Source organism: Cuculus canorus, chromosome 2 (genome assembly GCF_017976375.1).
Source record: "Cuculus canorus isolate bCucCan1 chromosome 2, bCucCan1.pri, whole genome shotgun sequence".
Classification (NCBI taxonomy): domain Eukaryota; kingdom Metazoa; phylum Chordata; class Aves; order Cuculiformes; family Cuculidae; genus Cuculus; species Cuculus canorus.
In genome coordinates this window covers 116,267,954-116,284,500 of record NC_071402.1, presented here as the reverse complement: position 1 = coordinate 116,284,500, position 16,547 = coordinate 116,267,954, and the positions used below count along the sequence as shown (strand labels likewise).

At 40.0% G+C, this 16,547-nt stretch overlaps 1 protein-coding gene across 3 annotated transcripts in view; it reads right to left on the bottom strand.

Annotated features, from left to right (window-relative positions):
• Positions 1-15,243, bottom strand: part of CMC1 (C-X9-C motif containing 1) — a 46,093-nt gene extending 30,850 nt beyond the window's left edge. For 2 of the 3 annotated variants that reach the window (XR_008448417.1, XM_054057855.1), the window contains exons 1-2: positions 15,108-15,243; positions 3,056-3,151 (exon numbers count right to left, since the gene is read on the bottom strand). Coding sequence is in view for 2 of the 3 variants with exons in the window: in XM_054057855.1 (XP_053913830.1) it covers positions 3,056-3,151; positions 15,108-15,168 (157 nt within the window). In the remaining variant the exon portion in view is untranslated. The remainder of the gene's footprint in view (positions 1-3,055; positions 3,152-15,107) is intronic. The other variant, XM_054057856.1, reaches the window with a different exon arrangement.
• Positions 15,244-16,547: the final 1,304 nt, after the last annotated feature.

The window sequence follows — 16,547 nt, the reverse complement described above, 5'->3', positions numbered from 1 at the left end:
GTAAAGGTACAGTAACAGGAGTTGTTCAAACAAGATTAACACAAAGCAGAATAACTCGACACTGAGAGCAAGTTAAGTGAGAAGCTATGCCACTTAGTGTGAACAGCACAATGTCATGCCTCTGTGTGCACTCTGTAGTGCACAAACTAGATCACAGGAGGTTTTATTACTTAATTACACAGCATATGTTTATAGTTTATAATCATTTACAGCATAAAAAACATAGCCTGTTTACTCTGATTAACACCTATCACTATGTACTAACAAGAAAAAATTATTCCAGAAATTATTTCACAATAGATTTAAGAGAAGATAAATTCTCCTGTTCACAAAACTGCTTAAACTCCATTTCCCATGGTTTTGTCTCTAACCTCCCATTCAGATTAAAAGGTGTGCACAAAATAGCTGAACAAATCCTACCACCTTTTTTTAATAGGGATATGAATGTGAGTTTTGCTTGTCTATTTGATCATAAAAATTGCTTAAGAAATATTCAGTTTCCACCTTCAACTTCCACACAATTTCATCAAAGCTGGCTTTACAGGTGACAAAGGAATGAGAGGGAGATAGATGCATGTACACACCTCATTTTCCTAAAGATACACAACCAAAACTATCTTCAGTAGAAAGAAGAAAAAAAATTATAGGGGTACCTAACACTACAAAAAAAAAAAGAAGACAGCATTTTGCTTTAAAATTTACGGAGGCAAAAACAGTAAGCTGCAAGGTATTACTTCACAACTGAAGACTCTCCAGTATTGGTGCTGCCACAGAAAATTTAGAAGCTGCAACCAAAGTTCTCATTTTACACAGAGAAAGTTCAGAGGAGAAATACACACCCACATCCCCCTTAGTCTACCCTCAAAGAAAATTATACAAATAGCATGATCCCAAAATATTTTTAACTGACAAACTCTTTCAATGACCCACCTCACTGTAATTGCTTTCCCTCTTCGTTTTCTTTCCCCAACATGGATAGAATTCAAAGTAAAAATGATTCAACTATTATTCAAATGAAAAAAAAAAAAGCTGCATTAAGTCCTTCTGGCAGCACTGGAAGTTACCTGTCATGTGATGCCACTTTCCTTCAGCAGAAATTCCCAACTCTTTTCCTACTTACTCATCTCAAAAATTGTTACAACACTACTCCTTCATATCTTTGGGGGAACCCCTAAAAGCAACCGCTTGATAATATGCTGGTGCACTTTAACTAGACTCTAGACCTAGTGATAAATGGTTAGAAGCCTCCTATGAAGATTCATAGGTAATAATAAAAAAGCCACATATCACTGGAAAAACAATTGTTCTTCCTGCCATGATAAAAATCATTGAAAATAATACTTGCCAAACAACATGGCAACAAACTTAAACGCACCCTTTTGTCAGAAAATACTGGAAGATATGCTGGAAGATGCATAGAAGACACAGCTGAAGATTTCAAGAAACAAGTACTCGAACAAGTTACACAGTGTGAGAAGTTTGCTGTACAGTTGCATAAAAGTACAGATGTTTCTAACTCAGCTTACAGTATTAAAGAGCCATTAAAGGAAACATGTACCGGACAAGCTATATTATCAACAGGAAATGGCTTTTATAATAAAAAACAGTGTTTTAGGGAAGAACTGTGCAAGTGTAACCACTGAAGCAGTGGCTGCTCTGAGTGGTTTTTAAAAAAAAAAAAAAAAAATAGATTCCAGAGGTAAGGTTAGAGGGATATCATTGCAACATGGAACTCCCTCACTGCATCACTCGCAGGCAAGCTACTGCAACAAAGAAGTCGGAGTCAGGAACGCACAAAGTGCAACAGGATGACATTGATGTGGTTAACTTCATAAAAACAAGCCCTTCAGATAGCAGAATCTTTACCAGACTTTGTTATGAGACAGGGAGTGATCCTGAAAATCTCTGGCACCACACAGAGGCTGTCTTATGACAAAGAGTTTTCTGACTTTATGCATTTTTCTTTTACAAAAAAGGCAAGGGTTCCGTACTTGCTGACCTTTCCAGTGAGGACAGTGATGGCTGTGAGTCGTTCGCTACCTAGCAGATACTTTCTAAAAAGTAAATGCACTTAATGTGTCCCTTTAAGGTGATGTTTTAACAATGAGTGAGAAAGTAATTGCTTTTCAAAAGAAACTGGTGATACAGAGAGAGTACTTTGAAAGCAAAGGTCTGGATTTGTTCCGTCCATTATGGGATTTTTGGTTTGGTTTGATTTTTTTACAGTACATAATTTAGAAGCAAAAACATACATACTAGAACTGCACACAGAGAAATTTTTTACTAATGGGGTGCATGATCAAAAAAATGTAGATCTAGATGACAAGAGGCAGCACCCTCTACTGAAGGTAAGCCACCATATAACAATTCTGTGGCCCAATTTTTGTTTTCCAACTGTCTTAGCTAACTTGTGCGAAAGTAGCTCTATCTTTCTGTCACTTTGAAAAGTTACAGATTTCTTTCAGGAATATATGAACAGTTGCATGTCAGAAGAAGTGGTGACACCAAACTTTAAAGAGTTACTGTCCAGTACTCTTCAGGAGAAAACAAAACCATGCAAAAGTGGACTGCATCATCCTATCTGAACATATAATAACATGTCTGTTTATGTGCATGTACTATCAAAATACTGGGACAGAGAAAGGATACAGTTAGTTAGAAATAGTTAAATAAAATTATCACAATAAAGGAGTCCCAAACTGAAGGCTCACAAGGCAATTGCATTTATATAAGTATCAAACAATACATACAGAAATACAGTAACTCTTGTATTGCTCTGTAATCACACAGTCTAGATCAAGATGTGGAAAGTGTGGCATTAGTCATACTAATAAATTCCACAGACCTGGAGAACAACTCATTTTGGAAAACAGTCCACATCACCTAGCAGCCAAAGCCAACATGGCAGATTTATACACTTTACCAGTTTCACAGTGAACAGATAAGATGCAGTTCATACATACTAATTCTCTGACTACTTGACCTCAAAAACAAGGATTATAGTGAGGGAACAAAAGGGAATACGCATGTACCCCAATAAATATTTGACTCTTACCTTGCACTTTATCCGAACAGAGCTCCTTGGCTCGCTCTCTCATTATTTGTGGAATCAAAACATCTTTTTCTACGTGTCTCAGCTTAGAATTTTCTGCTAGAATGATAAAACCAAAAAAATATTATTTTGTCTGTACATCAGAGAAAGTGAATCTACAGAATCTACAGTGAATCTACAGAAGTAAAACAGCATTGCCTCTATAAGATACATTAGTATACTAAAACTGTCACAAACTTGCAGCAGAAAGTATCACAGAAGGATCACACAGATCAAAAGGCAGGGAAGTATAAGATCTAAAATTCCTCAGATACAAAAATGAGCACTATCTTGAATATTTCTGTTGACCTCAATATGCATAATGAACCAAAAATAAGAGAGAAAATTCTGGCAGCACATTGTAATTTCTGTCTTACTAAAAAGAAGGTTTGCATAGAGACTGCACAAAGAATTACTCATATTTCAAGATACTAGTATTCTTCTACGTTCATTATCTGTACAGATCAGCTTTTTTTAGTCATAAAGCTGAGAAACACAGCACATATTAGAGCACAATGTGAAATTTGTATTGCTACGTGGAAAACTTCGGTTCTTTAGGAAAAAAAAAACTAAGTAGCCTCTTAAAGGGAGGCTCTACCAGTTCTTCATTGAGAAATTCAACTCAACAAGAACAAATGTCCAGTTTTCCTCCTCAAACAGACTATTTATTCACCCTTTGATGTTGATATTACACTTCAGAACAGCATCAGTTGTGATGCTCACATTATGAAAGCTCTGTCAGATATGCTATTATTTCAAGTGGCAATCATGTCATTTAAAAATTGCTAACAAAAAAATTCAGATTAAATGAAAGACATTAAAAGTGTGATGTATTGCAGTTAAGGAAAGCAGAATTCAGCTTACCTACCACTTTCAAACACTATTTTTCAGGGCATCTGCAGTTACTTATAGATCAAAAGGCAACAAACTAACATTTCTCTAGTCATTTTGAACTCACCATGTTTTAAAGTTTACTGATGCTATGACATCATATTATGACATTACACAGTACCAAATCTGTGATATCACTAGGGGAATCTGATAACAAAATAGAGGATTACAAAGAACAATACAGAGAATTTGAACTAAAGACTTATCTTTCACCTCAAAAGTATCTTACTTAGAATTTCTACAGCAAAAGACTGAGAAAACAATGTCTTCTGTAAATATCACAAAAATACCAAACATGAATAGCTCAACTTTTATTTGCTTCCATGCTCTAATTTTCATGACTAAGATAAAAATAATTGCCATTAAATATCCCTCATTTTAATATCAGTACAATTACTGTACCAAGCATTTTTTATGTTACAGACAACGTAAAGATGTCAGAAAACTTTTAAGAATCTTTTTCAGAAAGGACAAATCAGTTCAGCTGAATGCCATGGCAGGAAACAGCATCACCGAGCTCCATGCCTCAGCTTTACCAACTTTCAGTCAAAGCAAGCTGGCACTGCAGCAGTCCTGGCCTCTCCCAGTCCCTATGACACTCTTTGCCCTCACACACACATGCCCTGCAGCCCTGTGGTGAACTGAAAGGGGAAGTTAATTTGATTTAAAGATAAATATATTTATTGTCAGGCAATTTTTCAGCTCTATAATTCTCCAATCCAGTTCACTATACGTAACTGTTTCCCTGCCCATCGCAGGGGGGGTTGAACTAGATGATTTTTAAGGTCCCTTCCAACCCAAACTATTCTGTGATTCTATGAACTGCATAAATACCCCACATGATGGAACTGCGTTAGACTCAGACCAGAAGACTGAACTTTCAGGAGCACCACTGGCTCAAATTACAGCCTGAGCTTCTCCTCTCTTTTTTTTTTTTCTTAAAATTGGTTACAGTGATGCTTAAAGTACACAGAAAATAAGCTGATCTATGAAAGTGGATACAGATAAGCAAGTGGGTTTCTAGATGCCATCAAAAGGGAAGTTTTAATTGTCCCCCATTGCCATCATTCAGGCCCATCACATCAACACTATTATACTCTTAACCACACAGTGAGTGACTTGCTCAATACAGAAAACTAACTCAAATACATGCAAAAAGAAGTGCTTCTCAGCTAGTTTACACTTTGGAGTAACTAGGTCTACTTATCAGAGTTTTAATAATTACTTCATTTAACTTTTATACATCAGTACCTACCCCAGCATACACGGAAATGTACTGGATAGCTGTATTGGGTTTGTCTGGCAAGGTTTTGATGAGGGGGGGGTGGGCTACAGAGGTGGCTCCTGAGAGAAGAAGCTAGAAGCTTCCCCTATGGCCAATACAGTCCATGCCAGCTGACTCCAAGATGGACCCACCACTGATCCAGGCCCATCAGTGATGGCGGTAGCATCTCTGAGGTAATCTCTGGGAGCAAAAACTGCTGCACAATAGCAACTGCAGCCAAATAAAAGAGTGAGAATATGTGAGAGTAACAATTCTGCAGACACCAAGGTCAGTGAATAAAAAGAAGGAGGTGCTCTAGGCGCCAGAGCAGAGTCTCCCCTGCAGCCTGTGGTGAAGACTGGGTCCCTGCAGCCCATGGAGGTCCACAAGGCAGCAGATATCCACCTGCAACCTGTGAAAGAACCCTCACCAGAGCATACGGATGCACCCAAAGGAAGCTGTAAATCCATGGGAAGCCCATGCTGGAGTGGGCTCCTGGCAGGAACTGTGATCCCATAGAGAAAGAAGCCAACACTGGAGCAGGTTTGCTGGCAGGACTTGTGAGCCCAGGTGGACCCACGCTGGAGCTGGGGAAGAGTGTGAGGAGTCCTCTCCCTGAGGAGAAATGAGCCGCAACGTGATGAACCAACCTCAACCCCTATTCCCATGCCACTCGAGGAAGGTAGAAGAATTCATGAGTGAAGCTGAATTATCAGGTTTTAAAACATGAAAACACAAGGAACTCAAAATAATCTTATAATGTCTAGGCGGTAGCTTTAGACATCTGAGTGCAACCATCTCTCCAAACAGCTCAAATGCAGATGTTGAGTTTAGACAGTACTGCATCTAGTCATGAGTTTCAATTGTAACATCTTAAGTATTTTAATATTCGCCCTTGATTTTGAACTATCCATTGCATTAAAATTACAGGGATTTTCCTTCAAGGATCTTAAAACATTTTCATGAATTTGGGATCCCTAGCATTTATATAACATACTGAAGAAAAATAAGGCACAAATATTAATAATACTGGATACCAGCTAGAAAAATATGTTTATGTGCAGAGTAATTGCATTTCTGGTACCAATGTGTGAGCACTTGCAAGGAGATGATCATTAATGCAACCTAATCAGTTCTGCAGCAACATGTATGGAAAGAACTTCGAAAGAAACAACACCTCAGAAGCAAGACTTCATTAAAAAACCTGAGATGGCCATCATGTGAAACCATCAATTCCTCTTGCCTTTTTTCAACTACATCATAGTTCCTACAACTTTTTGCTTTTTTGAAAGTTCGCTATTTTGTGCTAATAAAAATAATATTTATTCTAATACCACACTTCCTGCAGACTAGTCTCTACAGAATAATCTCCGTTATAACAGACCTACTACTGTTTTATTTTATCTTCAAAACAATAAAATTATCTGCAGACAAGCAACAAATATTTTTCTACTGTTTGCCTTCTGCATTTGAGAGCTGATACCTTTGGTTCCCATGCACAGCCTCCACACACTTTGCCTGGTCTTCTGGGTATGCTGTTTGAGACAGTCATGGCCTTTGGCCACAAAGTGAACCAAAAAGACAACCTCTTGCTTCCGGAGGGACAGAAAAATGTTAGCAGCATCTTTTCTTTCTCCACCTGCCAGCCAAAACTCAGGCATGTTTGTTAGGGCAACTTAATACTCTGAGATTACACCTTTACCTTGCATTCTGCTGAAAATTGTTAGTACCATCAAACATTACCAATGGATGAATATAGGCTAATGCAGCAAAGGTTACAAAAAGCAGACTAAATAAAAATAACAGTAAAAACTAAGTATTTTGTAAAAATATATTCAAATGCAAGCTTGCAGGTGTTACAGTGTATAAGTCACTAGCTCCTTGAAAGTGTGAATAAGGCTACAGCCAAAGTTCAAGAATCCAAGTTAAAAAATACAAATATACCATTCAAAATATAAATATTTTTAAACAATCACTTTCATTTTTGGGGGGTCTTGGTTCAGAAGTGTGGAGCCATAAATGGGCCTCTTATTTTTTAAATACACTTTACTATTTTTTTTCCTATCAACTGCCATCAAAAACAAGTAGTTGTCAGTGGATACATTTCTAGGGTGCCTTTCTTTTTTAAGCTAAAGACAGGAACTTGAAAAAGTACTAATGAAAACTTCAGCAGGAGAAATAACAGTTATTACAATGAAAGGGAGGAAAAACAAGAACATATATGCAGAATTCCCGTTCTTTCACTTATAGCAAGTTTAAAGAAAACCTCTACTCTAAATAAAAAGTGTAACAATTCTTTTCCTGGAAGGGAAGGGTTTGCCTTCATCTGTGATAAGCCTACTAAACTTAAGTTTACCAGCCATTCTCTCATTTTCCCATATGCAGGGCTACAGTACAAACAACACTTGCAATGGTCTGAAGAATGAATAACAAGTTTATAGCTAAGAGTGTTAAATTTTGAGGATTCAGTTAGTTTTCATATCACTTGGTAAAAACTATTTCTGTGCTGTAAATACTCCATTTCACCCCAGAGTTTTGTTGCAAAACAGTTGTCTATGAGCCAATTACAAAACTACACTGAAATAGTACACTTTCACTAAAAGCAGCAGTAGCAGCATCATGTTAATTGCATGCTTATCAGCAAACATTCCTCTCATCAATCAGACTAGTGGCTCTAGAGGTTCAATTTCTTCCAAAAAACATTTCAGATTTATTTTAGTGTACTTGTAACAGTGTTTTGCATGGACAAAGATAATTCTAGCTAACTACTCCTTCAGGAAAATAAAGCATTCAACTCAAAATTTTTATCTCCTTTATTGTTTGCCTAGCTTATCCATTTTATATTAAATAAAAGTTACCAATCTTACATTAATTCATGTGAAATCATTTGTACATACATGCATCATAAGAACTGTTATCAAAAAAGTATCACTGAAAATATTATTGGCCACTTACAACTCTATTCTAAAACACTATGTCACATATCAGAACAAATTAATTTAGAGATAGACTCATTAAAGTCATGGGGAAATGAACATTTTGTTTCTAAAATCTAAGTTGTCTTCATACAAATGTATTTTTATATATCAATGTAATTAATACTTTAAGTATCCAGACCTGTAGCCTATGAAAGGGCGCCTGTGCCCTTACCCGCCAACAGGTTCATGGGGCCAAAGTGACAAATAGTTTCAGCACCTTGCTTTGAAACCTGGGTTCCACAGAAACATTCAGGAACCTGTTAATGGTAATTGATTTTATCAGTCAAAAACATCCAGTGTGAACTGATTTTTGATGGACCAGGACCAAACATCTTTACACATATGTGAAATGCTACCAAGTTTGGTAATTTCATTTGCACATAAGTGTTTGCATATGAACAATAGTCTTAAGAACTTCACTCTCTAAAAAGATTTTAAAGCATAGAAGGACAATATGAACTAACAGAAGTATTACATTGCAAGTGAAATAACATCCTGAAACCTTGATGTAAAAGCAAAAGCGGCTGAGCAGTGCAGCTACTATAGGCAGAAACCCTTTTTTTCTTTAAACATATATCAATAAAGTTCCTTGTATTTAAGAAGTTACAGATTTTGAGATCTTTCTATTTAATACTGACATAATTTTAAATTAAGATGGACTACAGGGATGACAACACCAGGGAAAATTTCCAAAGCTTTAACTTCTCATCATTCTATCATCACCTCAAAGTCAATTTTCACCTTTTTCACTGGCTGAATTTGTTATCTTAGATTTTGCTTTGGGGCTCAGGTTATTGCAATATGGCAGTACTGGATTACTAGAACACTGACATGTCTATTTGCTAAAAATGAACAATTGCTATATTATAACAAAACCATAACATCTAGAAAGAAAGGGAAAAGCAGATCCAACAAAGCAAATTTTGCACACTTCTAGCGAGTGATTTTCATACACCTAGTGAGTAATAAGTAATAACCTGAAGATGCTTGTGAAGATTTTTGACACAAAATTTTTTCTTGATCACACAGAAAAGCCAGTGACAGGGTCTGAAGAATAAATTAATACAAATCAGGGGTTAATATTTACTATTGAAAACAACACAGGCTCATTAACACCTAGCCTGAGGTACTGTTCAAGTATGACAGACCCGCCAATTATGAAAACTTAGGGTGTGAGCTACCTATAAGGGAAAACCCCATCCCACCTCAAATCCCTTCTGACAACTGTCAATAAGGATTCCAGCAAAACACATAAAACGCAAAGTCTGTAACCAATGGGGCCGTGGGCTGGCCAAGAACTGATATAGGACAGCTGGCCTTAATTCCAACATGGCAAAGCTTCTGAACGCTTCACTTGGTAACTGATGTAAAATCCTCAACACAAGTTTTTGTCAATTAAACAAAGATATCATGCAGAAATATTACAGCAACCAAATACACATTTGGTTTTTTTCTGGGATGGCAAAAATATAGTAACAGCACAGGCACAACTGGATTCTTACACATAGGGTTCCACACTTTGTAACTGATTCCCACACTTTTGAGCACCTCTTGTCTGAAACCAGCCCCAAGCATACAAACGCTATTTCTTCTGTGTCCTTTCTAACTAAAAGTGGATGTTGTCCAAGAATTTACTTCTTACTTCCACCTGGAGTAAGAAACAGAGAAAGGTCCCGCAAAAAGCACAAACTCTCTGTAGTAAATCAAACAGATCACATGAAACAGAGCTTTGCAGCAATCTCAAGCATCAGAAACAAGAGATGAGTAGCAGGTAAAACTTGCATAGAAGCAGCAAAGTACCCAGCAAATGGATGAAGAAAGAACAGAAGAAAATTTAATAATCAATGAAAACACCCCCCCCCCTCGGTTATTACAAGAGGAGATTTTAACCGCCCAAGCTTTTCCACCAGGCCCAATAATATTAATATGTGGTTTCATCACTCCATACTCCTCTTTGCTACTTTTCAGAATTGTGTCATAAGGCGTAAAGAAAAACAATGTAAATCACAAATAAAAGTTTCATTTTAAAAAAATTGCTCAAACTCCTTGAAGACTCGATTATTTAGCTCTTTAACCTCTCCTTTCAAGATACAATTTACACCTTCCACTTCAAATAATAAATGCCACTCACAAATTAAGAGGAAGGCTTTTGAATAACAAGACTCAATACCATTCCTTCTGCTTTTTGTTTTGTTTCTAACTGGAAGAGAGATTAAGAGACAAGAAAAAATAATGGCTACCTTTGATTTCTGTGCTTATGTATTTAATGAACAATCAGTATGTATAATACAAATCAATGAAGCCATTAGAAACTAATATCATGGACAAGATCAAAACACACTAGTACTTTCAAAAGTTGCACAGCATGATGTGTTCTGTCATGAAGAGAAGGCTGAAAGCCTTTTGGTTACATTAACACAAGGATTGCAGATGTTATTCTGGATTTTAACTTCTAAAGAATCCTTTCAAAACACTCAGTATTATAAAACTTGTTGGAGAATTCCAATACATCTTCAGGTTTTTAGTTCTTTTCTCAGAATAGTTCTCTAAAATGTGGTATCAAACAACTTCAGGAAATCACAACTATCTTTTCCTCTCATCCTCCCAACACACGTCAAAGACACTAGGAATATCAAAAAGGTCATTCCCATTCAAATTCCTTCTTGATGGTGGCAATTTACGTTCTTAATCACAAATGTTATCTAAAAGAAACTTAATTAAACGTTGAAATTGTTCTTTTTACTTTTACATTTGGCCTTTTTTTTTTTAATTTGTGTCTTTTAAAGCTATACTTTCATTTCTTTCAGTGTGTTTTTCTAACTCTGTCTTACTGGCTTTGCCACTTTGAAACAAGTCACAAACGTTCTGGAAGCCCAATTCCCTCCTTCCACTGATATACTGCTGCTGTATTTAACAAGCTAGATGTCCTCAGGAGAGTAAGAAAAAAAAAAACTTTTTAAGTAGCTTTGGAAAATTATTAAATCCAGACTTCCACACCTCTGTCTTTAAGACCCAAAACAACGTCCGGGATAGGTACCAAAATCTGTATTGTGTATCTAAGCTACTCTCAATAATCCTACTTGTCTCTTCACACATTTGTGAATCTTCAGCTAGGGATCTAGACATCACTATCTGAAAATGACAGCTATAACCAAGTGCACATTAAGAAGAAAATGAATGTTCTAATAAGCCATGACCTCTACTACTGAGAACAGCAATCTATAGAGTTTTGGAAGTGCTGCATGCAAAAATCAGCTTCAGTGCTGGGCAGTACATTCATTCTGACAAAGGATAAAACAAAATTGTGTCAATGAATTTATCTACCAATTTATTTACTGGATGCAATCACCGAATAACACAGCCAGTTCCTTTCCAAACTGTGGCTGTCAAAAAACTCCTCCCATACAAATCATGACATAATTCACAGGTTCTACATTCTCGGCTTCAGAGGACTCCTTGACAATCACTCCCTACCACCCAGCAAAGCCATGAGAGTATCTGTGACTTTCGTGACCATAAAATGAACCACCAGTCACAGTAACAATTTACTAAACTGTGACTCTCCCTCTTTTTTCTCATATGTGAGCCAAGAAGCAGTTAACAATGATGACATTAAAAACTACCACACCGAGGTATCCGAGTTAACACCTTACTGATATGAACAGGGCAGCTCACACCTCTTGCAGCTATTGTTCCAGTTGCTCTGCAACCTCAATTAGACATCTCTGCTTTTAGTTCACATTCTGAGGTTTTCAACAGAGCCATAACAGCTAGAGACTGATGGGGGCTGGGGGTGGTAGGCAAAAGATACTGGATAACAAGGTAGCAGATTTAGAGAGGTGTCAATAAGCAATGCCACTGCTCAGGAGATGAATCTTGATATTGGTGTTACATAGCATGTACCCAAAATGCATTCCCCGTAGACCTACCACAGCTAACATACAACTACCACATGGATCAGGAGGAGCATATAATGTCATTACAGACATCATTAGGGAAGCAGAACACTAACGAACTTCAGTGTCTGAAGCCATCCTTTTTGCTATACAATTAAGGCACAAGAGCTTGAATTAGGATAGTGCAATAATTAAACTTTTTCTAAAGAACAACTGGGAAGCAAAATTATGCTGTAGATGCAACAACCACCACTAGAAACATAGCGGTAAGTTTTATAAGATTTCTTAATTTAATAACAGATCAATGCTTAGATTACCTGATGAGCAAAACCAGAACTTGATTATTGTGTGAACGCCTTGTTTGCAGGGCCTGGAGAGCCAGGCCCAGGGCAGGTTTTCATCAAAAATAGAGAGTTTGGTCTTGGCTGGCATCCTTCAGCTCTCAAAAGCGGTGGCCACAGGCCACATGGACCAAAGTGCACAGTCATAACCGCTACAGTCACACACCAGCTGCAGCCATCTCAACACCCTGCATTAGTTGAAGCCTACTGATGCCTCGCTGGGTTCCTTCTGCCAGCAGACTGGCCTTTTGACACCACCCCAGGAATATTACATGGATATAAGGTCATGGTACATCGGGAACAGTGCAGATGAGAGAATATTTACATGGGTGTAAATGTCACAAAAACTGGGAAAAGAAACTCCTTAACACCAGTGTAGTTTTAAGAAGCAAGGCATTCTATTCAGTACCAGATACAAGGAGGGAACGACCTGCCTACTACGTATATCAACAGTTACAAGAAGTAGTTTTTATACACTGAATTTATACTTATGTGTTATATTTTGCACAAAAATCATACATATTAATCACATTTCCCAACACTAATTATAGTAGGTGTCCTCCTCCTCAGGCATGTTCCCCACAGTCCTGTATTGACTGTGAGCTCTGCAAAGCAGCCCCCTACCTTATTTCCTTGGCATCTGGCCACCTCTGAAGATTCCATATAAGGTTTGAAATAAGGATTATCTTGATCTCCCATCTTTTTTGGCTTCTGAAGTACCGGCCAGATGCCAGTCTTCTGCAGTCTTCATGCTGCCCCATTGTTCTATTCCTCAAATATTGCAAAAGGAGAGGACTTAACTGTTCATTAATGGCTATAAATTGGAGAGGAGAAGATTTAGACTAGACTTCAGGAGAAAATTCTTCACAGTGAGGGTGGTGAGGAACTGGAACAGGTTGCCCAGGGAAGCTGTGGATGTCCCATGCCTGGAGGTGTTGGAGGCCAGGCTGGATGAGGCTTCGAGCAACGTGATTCAGTGAGATGTGTCCCTTCCCATGGCAGGAGGGTTCAAACAGGATGATCTTTAAGGTCCTTTCCAAATCATAGAATCAAGGAATGATTTGAGTTAACTCCCACGATTAGATTAGATACAGGTAGGGGCACTGCATTATACAGAGTAGCTCATATTGGTTTGCTCAGGGGTACAACATAAGGACATGGGCTTAAATTCACTTCTGGAGATATGTGGCTGTAACTGCTTGGACGAGACCTTGGTGACACAAAGCCAAGGACCACACAACCGCGGTACCTTGCCTTTATGTTCGCTTTTTGGGTAGGGAGGAGGCTACGGCAGGCCGGGCAGCAGCAGAGCCCTTGGGCACCTGGAACCCCTGGAGCCACCCGCGCAGCTGCTGGGGCCACAGCCCCTGCCTTTAGAGGTAACAGCTGAGGAGGGAGGGGGCGGTGAGGCACCTGAGCCCCTCAGGGTGGCCCTTCCCAATGACACTGAAAATGCCAGCAAATAAACTCTCTAAGACTTGCTTTGGAGGTTTAGAAAGTGAGCACCCTTTATAAGGGCTGGGCCACACGAGGGATCAATCTCCATCCATCGTGTGCAGCAAGATGAGAGCTGAGGATAGAATGGATTTCCCACTCACATGCACGTGTATGAATTGTCCCAGAAATCTTATGCATATTGTATTACTTTCCAAGGTCTAATTTTAATGTTATTGTGAGCTTTACAACAGTCAAATCTTTTTCTTATTTGGAGCTTGGTCTGACCTTGCCTTTGAGACAGGGAAAGGCTGCAAACAGATGATTACAGAGGACACCTTTGCTCAGCACAGATCATATTTAACACAAGACGTGTCGGGAAATGAAGGAACACACTATATAAAAAAACACACATGCTACCAGAGCGACATCCTGCCTGACCTTCAAAAAACATAGCTACTTGGATGAACTTTAGTGTAACTTATGCCTCTCTATTCCTCTCTAGTGAGACTCCATCTGGAGTATTGTGTCCTGTTCTGGAATCCTCAACATAAGGAGGATATGGAACTTTTAGAACGGGTCCAGAGGAGGGCTACAAAGATGATCAGAGGGCTGGAGCACCTTCCCTATGAGGACAGGCTGAGAGAGTTGGGTTGTTCAGCCTGGAGAAGACTCCAAGGAGACCTTGTAGCGACCTTCCAGTATCCAAAGCTGGGGAGGGACTGTTCAGAAAGGCTTGTGGTGATAGGTCGAGGGGCAATGGGTATAAGCTGGAGAGGGGCAGATTTAGACAGACATAAGGAAGAATTTCTCCCCCATGAGAGTGGTGAGGCACTGGCACAGGTTGCCCAGGGAAGCTGTGGATGCTCCATCCCTGGAGGTGTTCAAGGCCAGGTTAGGTGAGGCCTTGAGCAGCCTGGTCTGGTGAGAGGTGTCCCTGCCCATGGCAGGGGGGTTGGAACTGGATGATCTTTAAGGTCCCTTCCGACCCAAACTGTTCTACGACTCTATGATTCCACTTGTAACATCAACCACTTCTCGTATCCCCAGCCCCCGCCCCGCCCGCTCTCCTGGCGAGGGAGCGGCGGGGTGTCCCATAGGGAGCCCCAGCACGGCCGCACCAGGCGGTGGGGGCGGCGGGAGGCGCGAGGGACACCCCACACACACACACACGCTCTTCCCGCCTCGCCGCACGCGCGCGGCTGCCCCTACCTGCGGCGCCGGGGGGAGGCTCCATCCGCGGCTCTACGCTAACTGTGGCGGCTGCGCACATTGCGTAGCTTCCCCACTGCCCCCCAACCACCCTGCTGCGCAAGCGCCGTGCGGCCGAGCTCCACCCACCTGGTACCGGGCAGAGGGCGGGGGCGCGGGACGGCGCGCGTATGCGCAGTGCGCGATTGGTGGTGCGGAGGGATTCGGTGTCCCACGCTGAGGTGGGGAGGGATGTCCGTGGGTGGGCAGGGGTGGGCTCGCAGCCACTGTGATACCAGAAGTAGTTACTGTTACAGAAAGTGGAATGTGGTGGATTTAAGCTAAAGTAAAGTTTCATCTAAGTAATTGTATTTCTTTGAAAGTTGGACATAATGTCCCTCTGATAGTGTGTTTTCTTTCAAACGGTGTTTTTTCCAGACACTGTTCATTGATTGGAGATGGTGACATCTTGTGTGCAGTGTGATCTGTGCTGAACAGAGGTGTCTTGTGTAACCACCATTCTTTGCAGCCTTTCCCTGTCTCAAGTGCAAGGTCCAGCCAGCTCCAAGTAGCAAAAGATTTCAGTGTTGTGAAGTTCATAATAACATTAAAATTAGTGCTTGGAAAGTAATAAATATGCATAAGATTTCTAGGAAAAATTATACATACACATGTAAGTGGGAAATACATTCTGTCCCCAGCTCTTCTCTTGCTGAACACAGTTAATGGGAATGCTCCCTCATGTTGCCCAGCCCTGATAAAGGACGTTTGCTTTCTAAAATTAAAAAATGAATCTAAGGGAGTCCATTTGCTGGCATTTTCAGTATCAACTGAGAAGTTCCAGCAGGAGCAGGTAAGGAGAACAGCAGCTTTCCCAGCAGCCCCGTGCAAACTTGTCATAGAATCAGAATTTCCTGAGTTGGAAGGACCGAAAAGGATCATCAAATCCAACTCCTGTCCCTGCACAGGACAACTCTGAAGTTCACACGATGTGTCTGAGGGCATTGTCCAAACGGTTCCTGAATATTTTCAGGCTTGGCACCATGACCGCTTTCCCGGGGAGACTTCCAGTGCTGCACCACCCTCTGGGTGAAGAACCTTTTCCTAATGTCCAATCTAAACCTCCCCTGGTGCATCTTCCTGCCTTTCCCCGGGGTCTTAACATTGGTGCCAGAGAGAAGACATTGGCACGTGCTCCTTCTCCCTTGTGAAGAAGCTGTAGACCACGAGGAAGTCTCTCCTCAGCCTCCTCCCCTCAGCCTCCTCTTCTCCTTGATGAAGGAATTGGGAAATGTAGTGTCCCACCAGAAACTCAGGAAAAATACTGTTAGGGAAATGCCTGTTTGCTTGGTAGTCTGCCCAGTGACATGGGGGAGCTGGCCTACTCTTTACCTCAGTTACTTACAGCTTACATTTTTTTTACCGCTGTTTATGCATTTCAGCATCAAGGGGTTCAAGTAT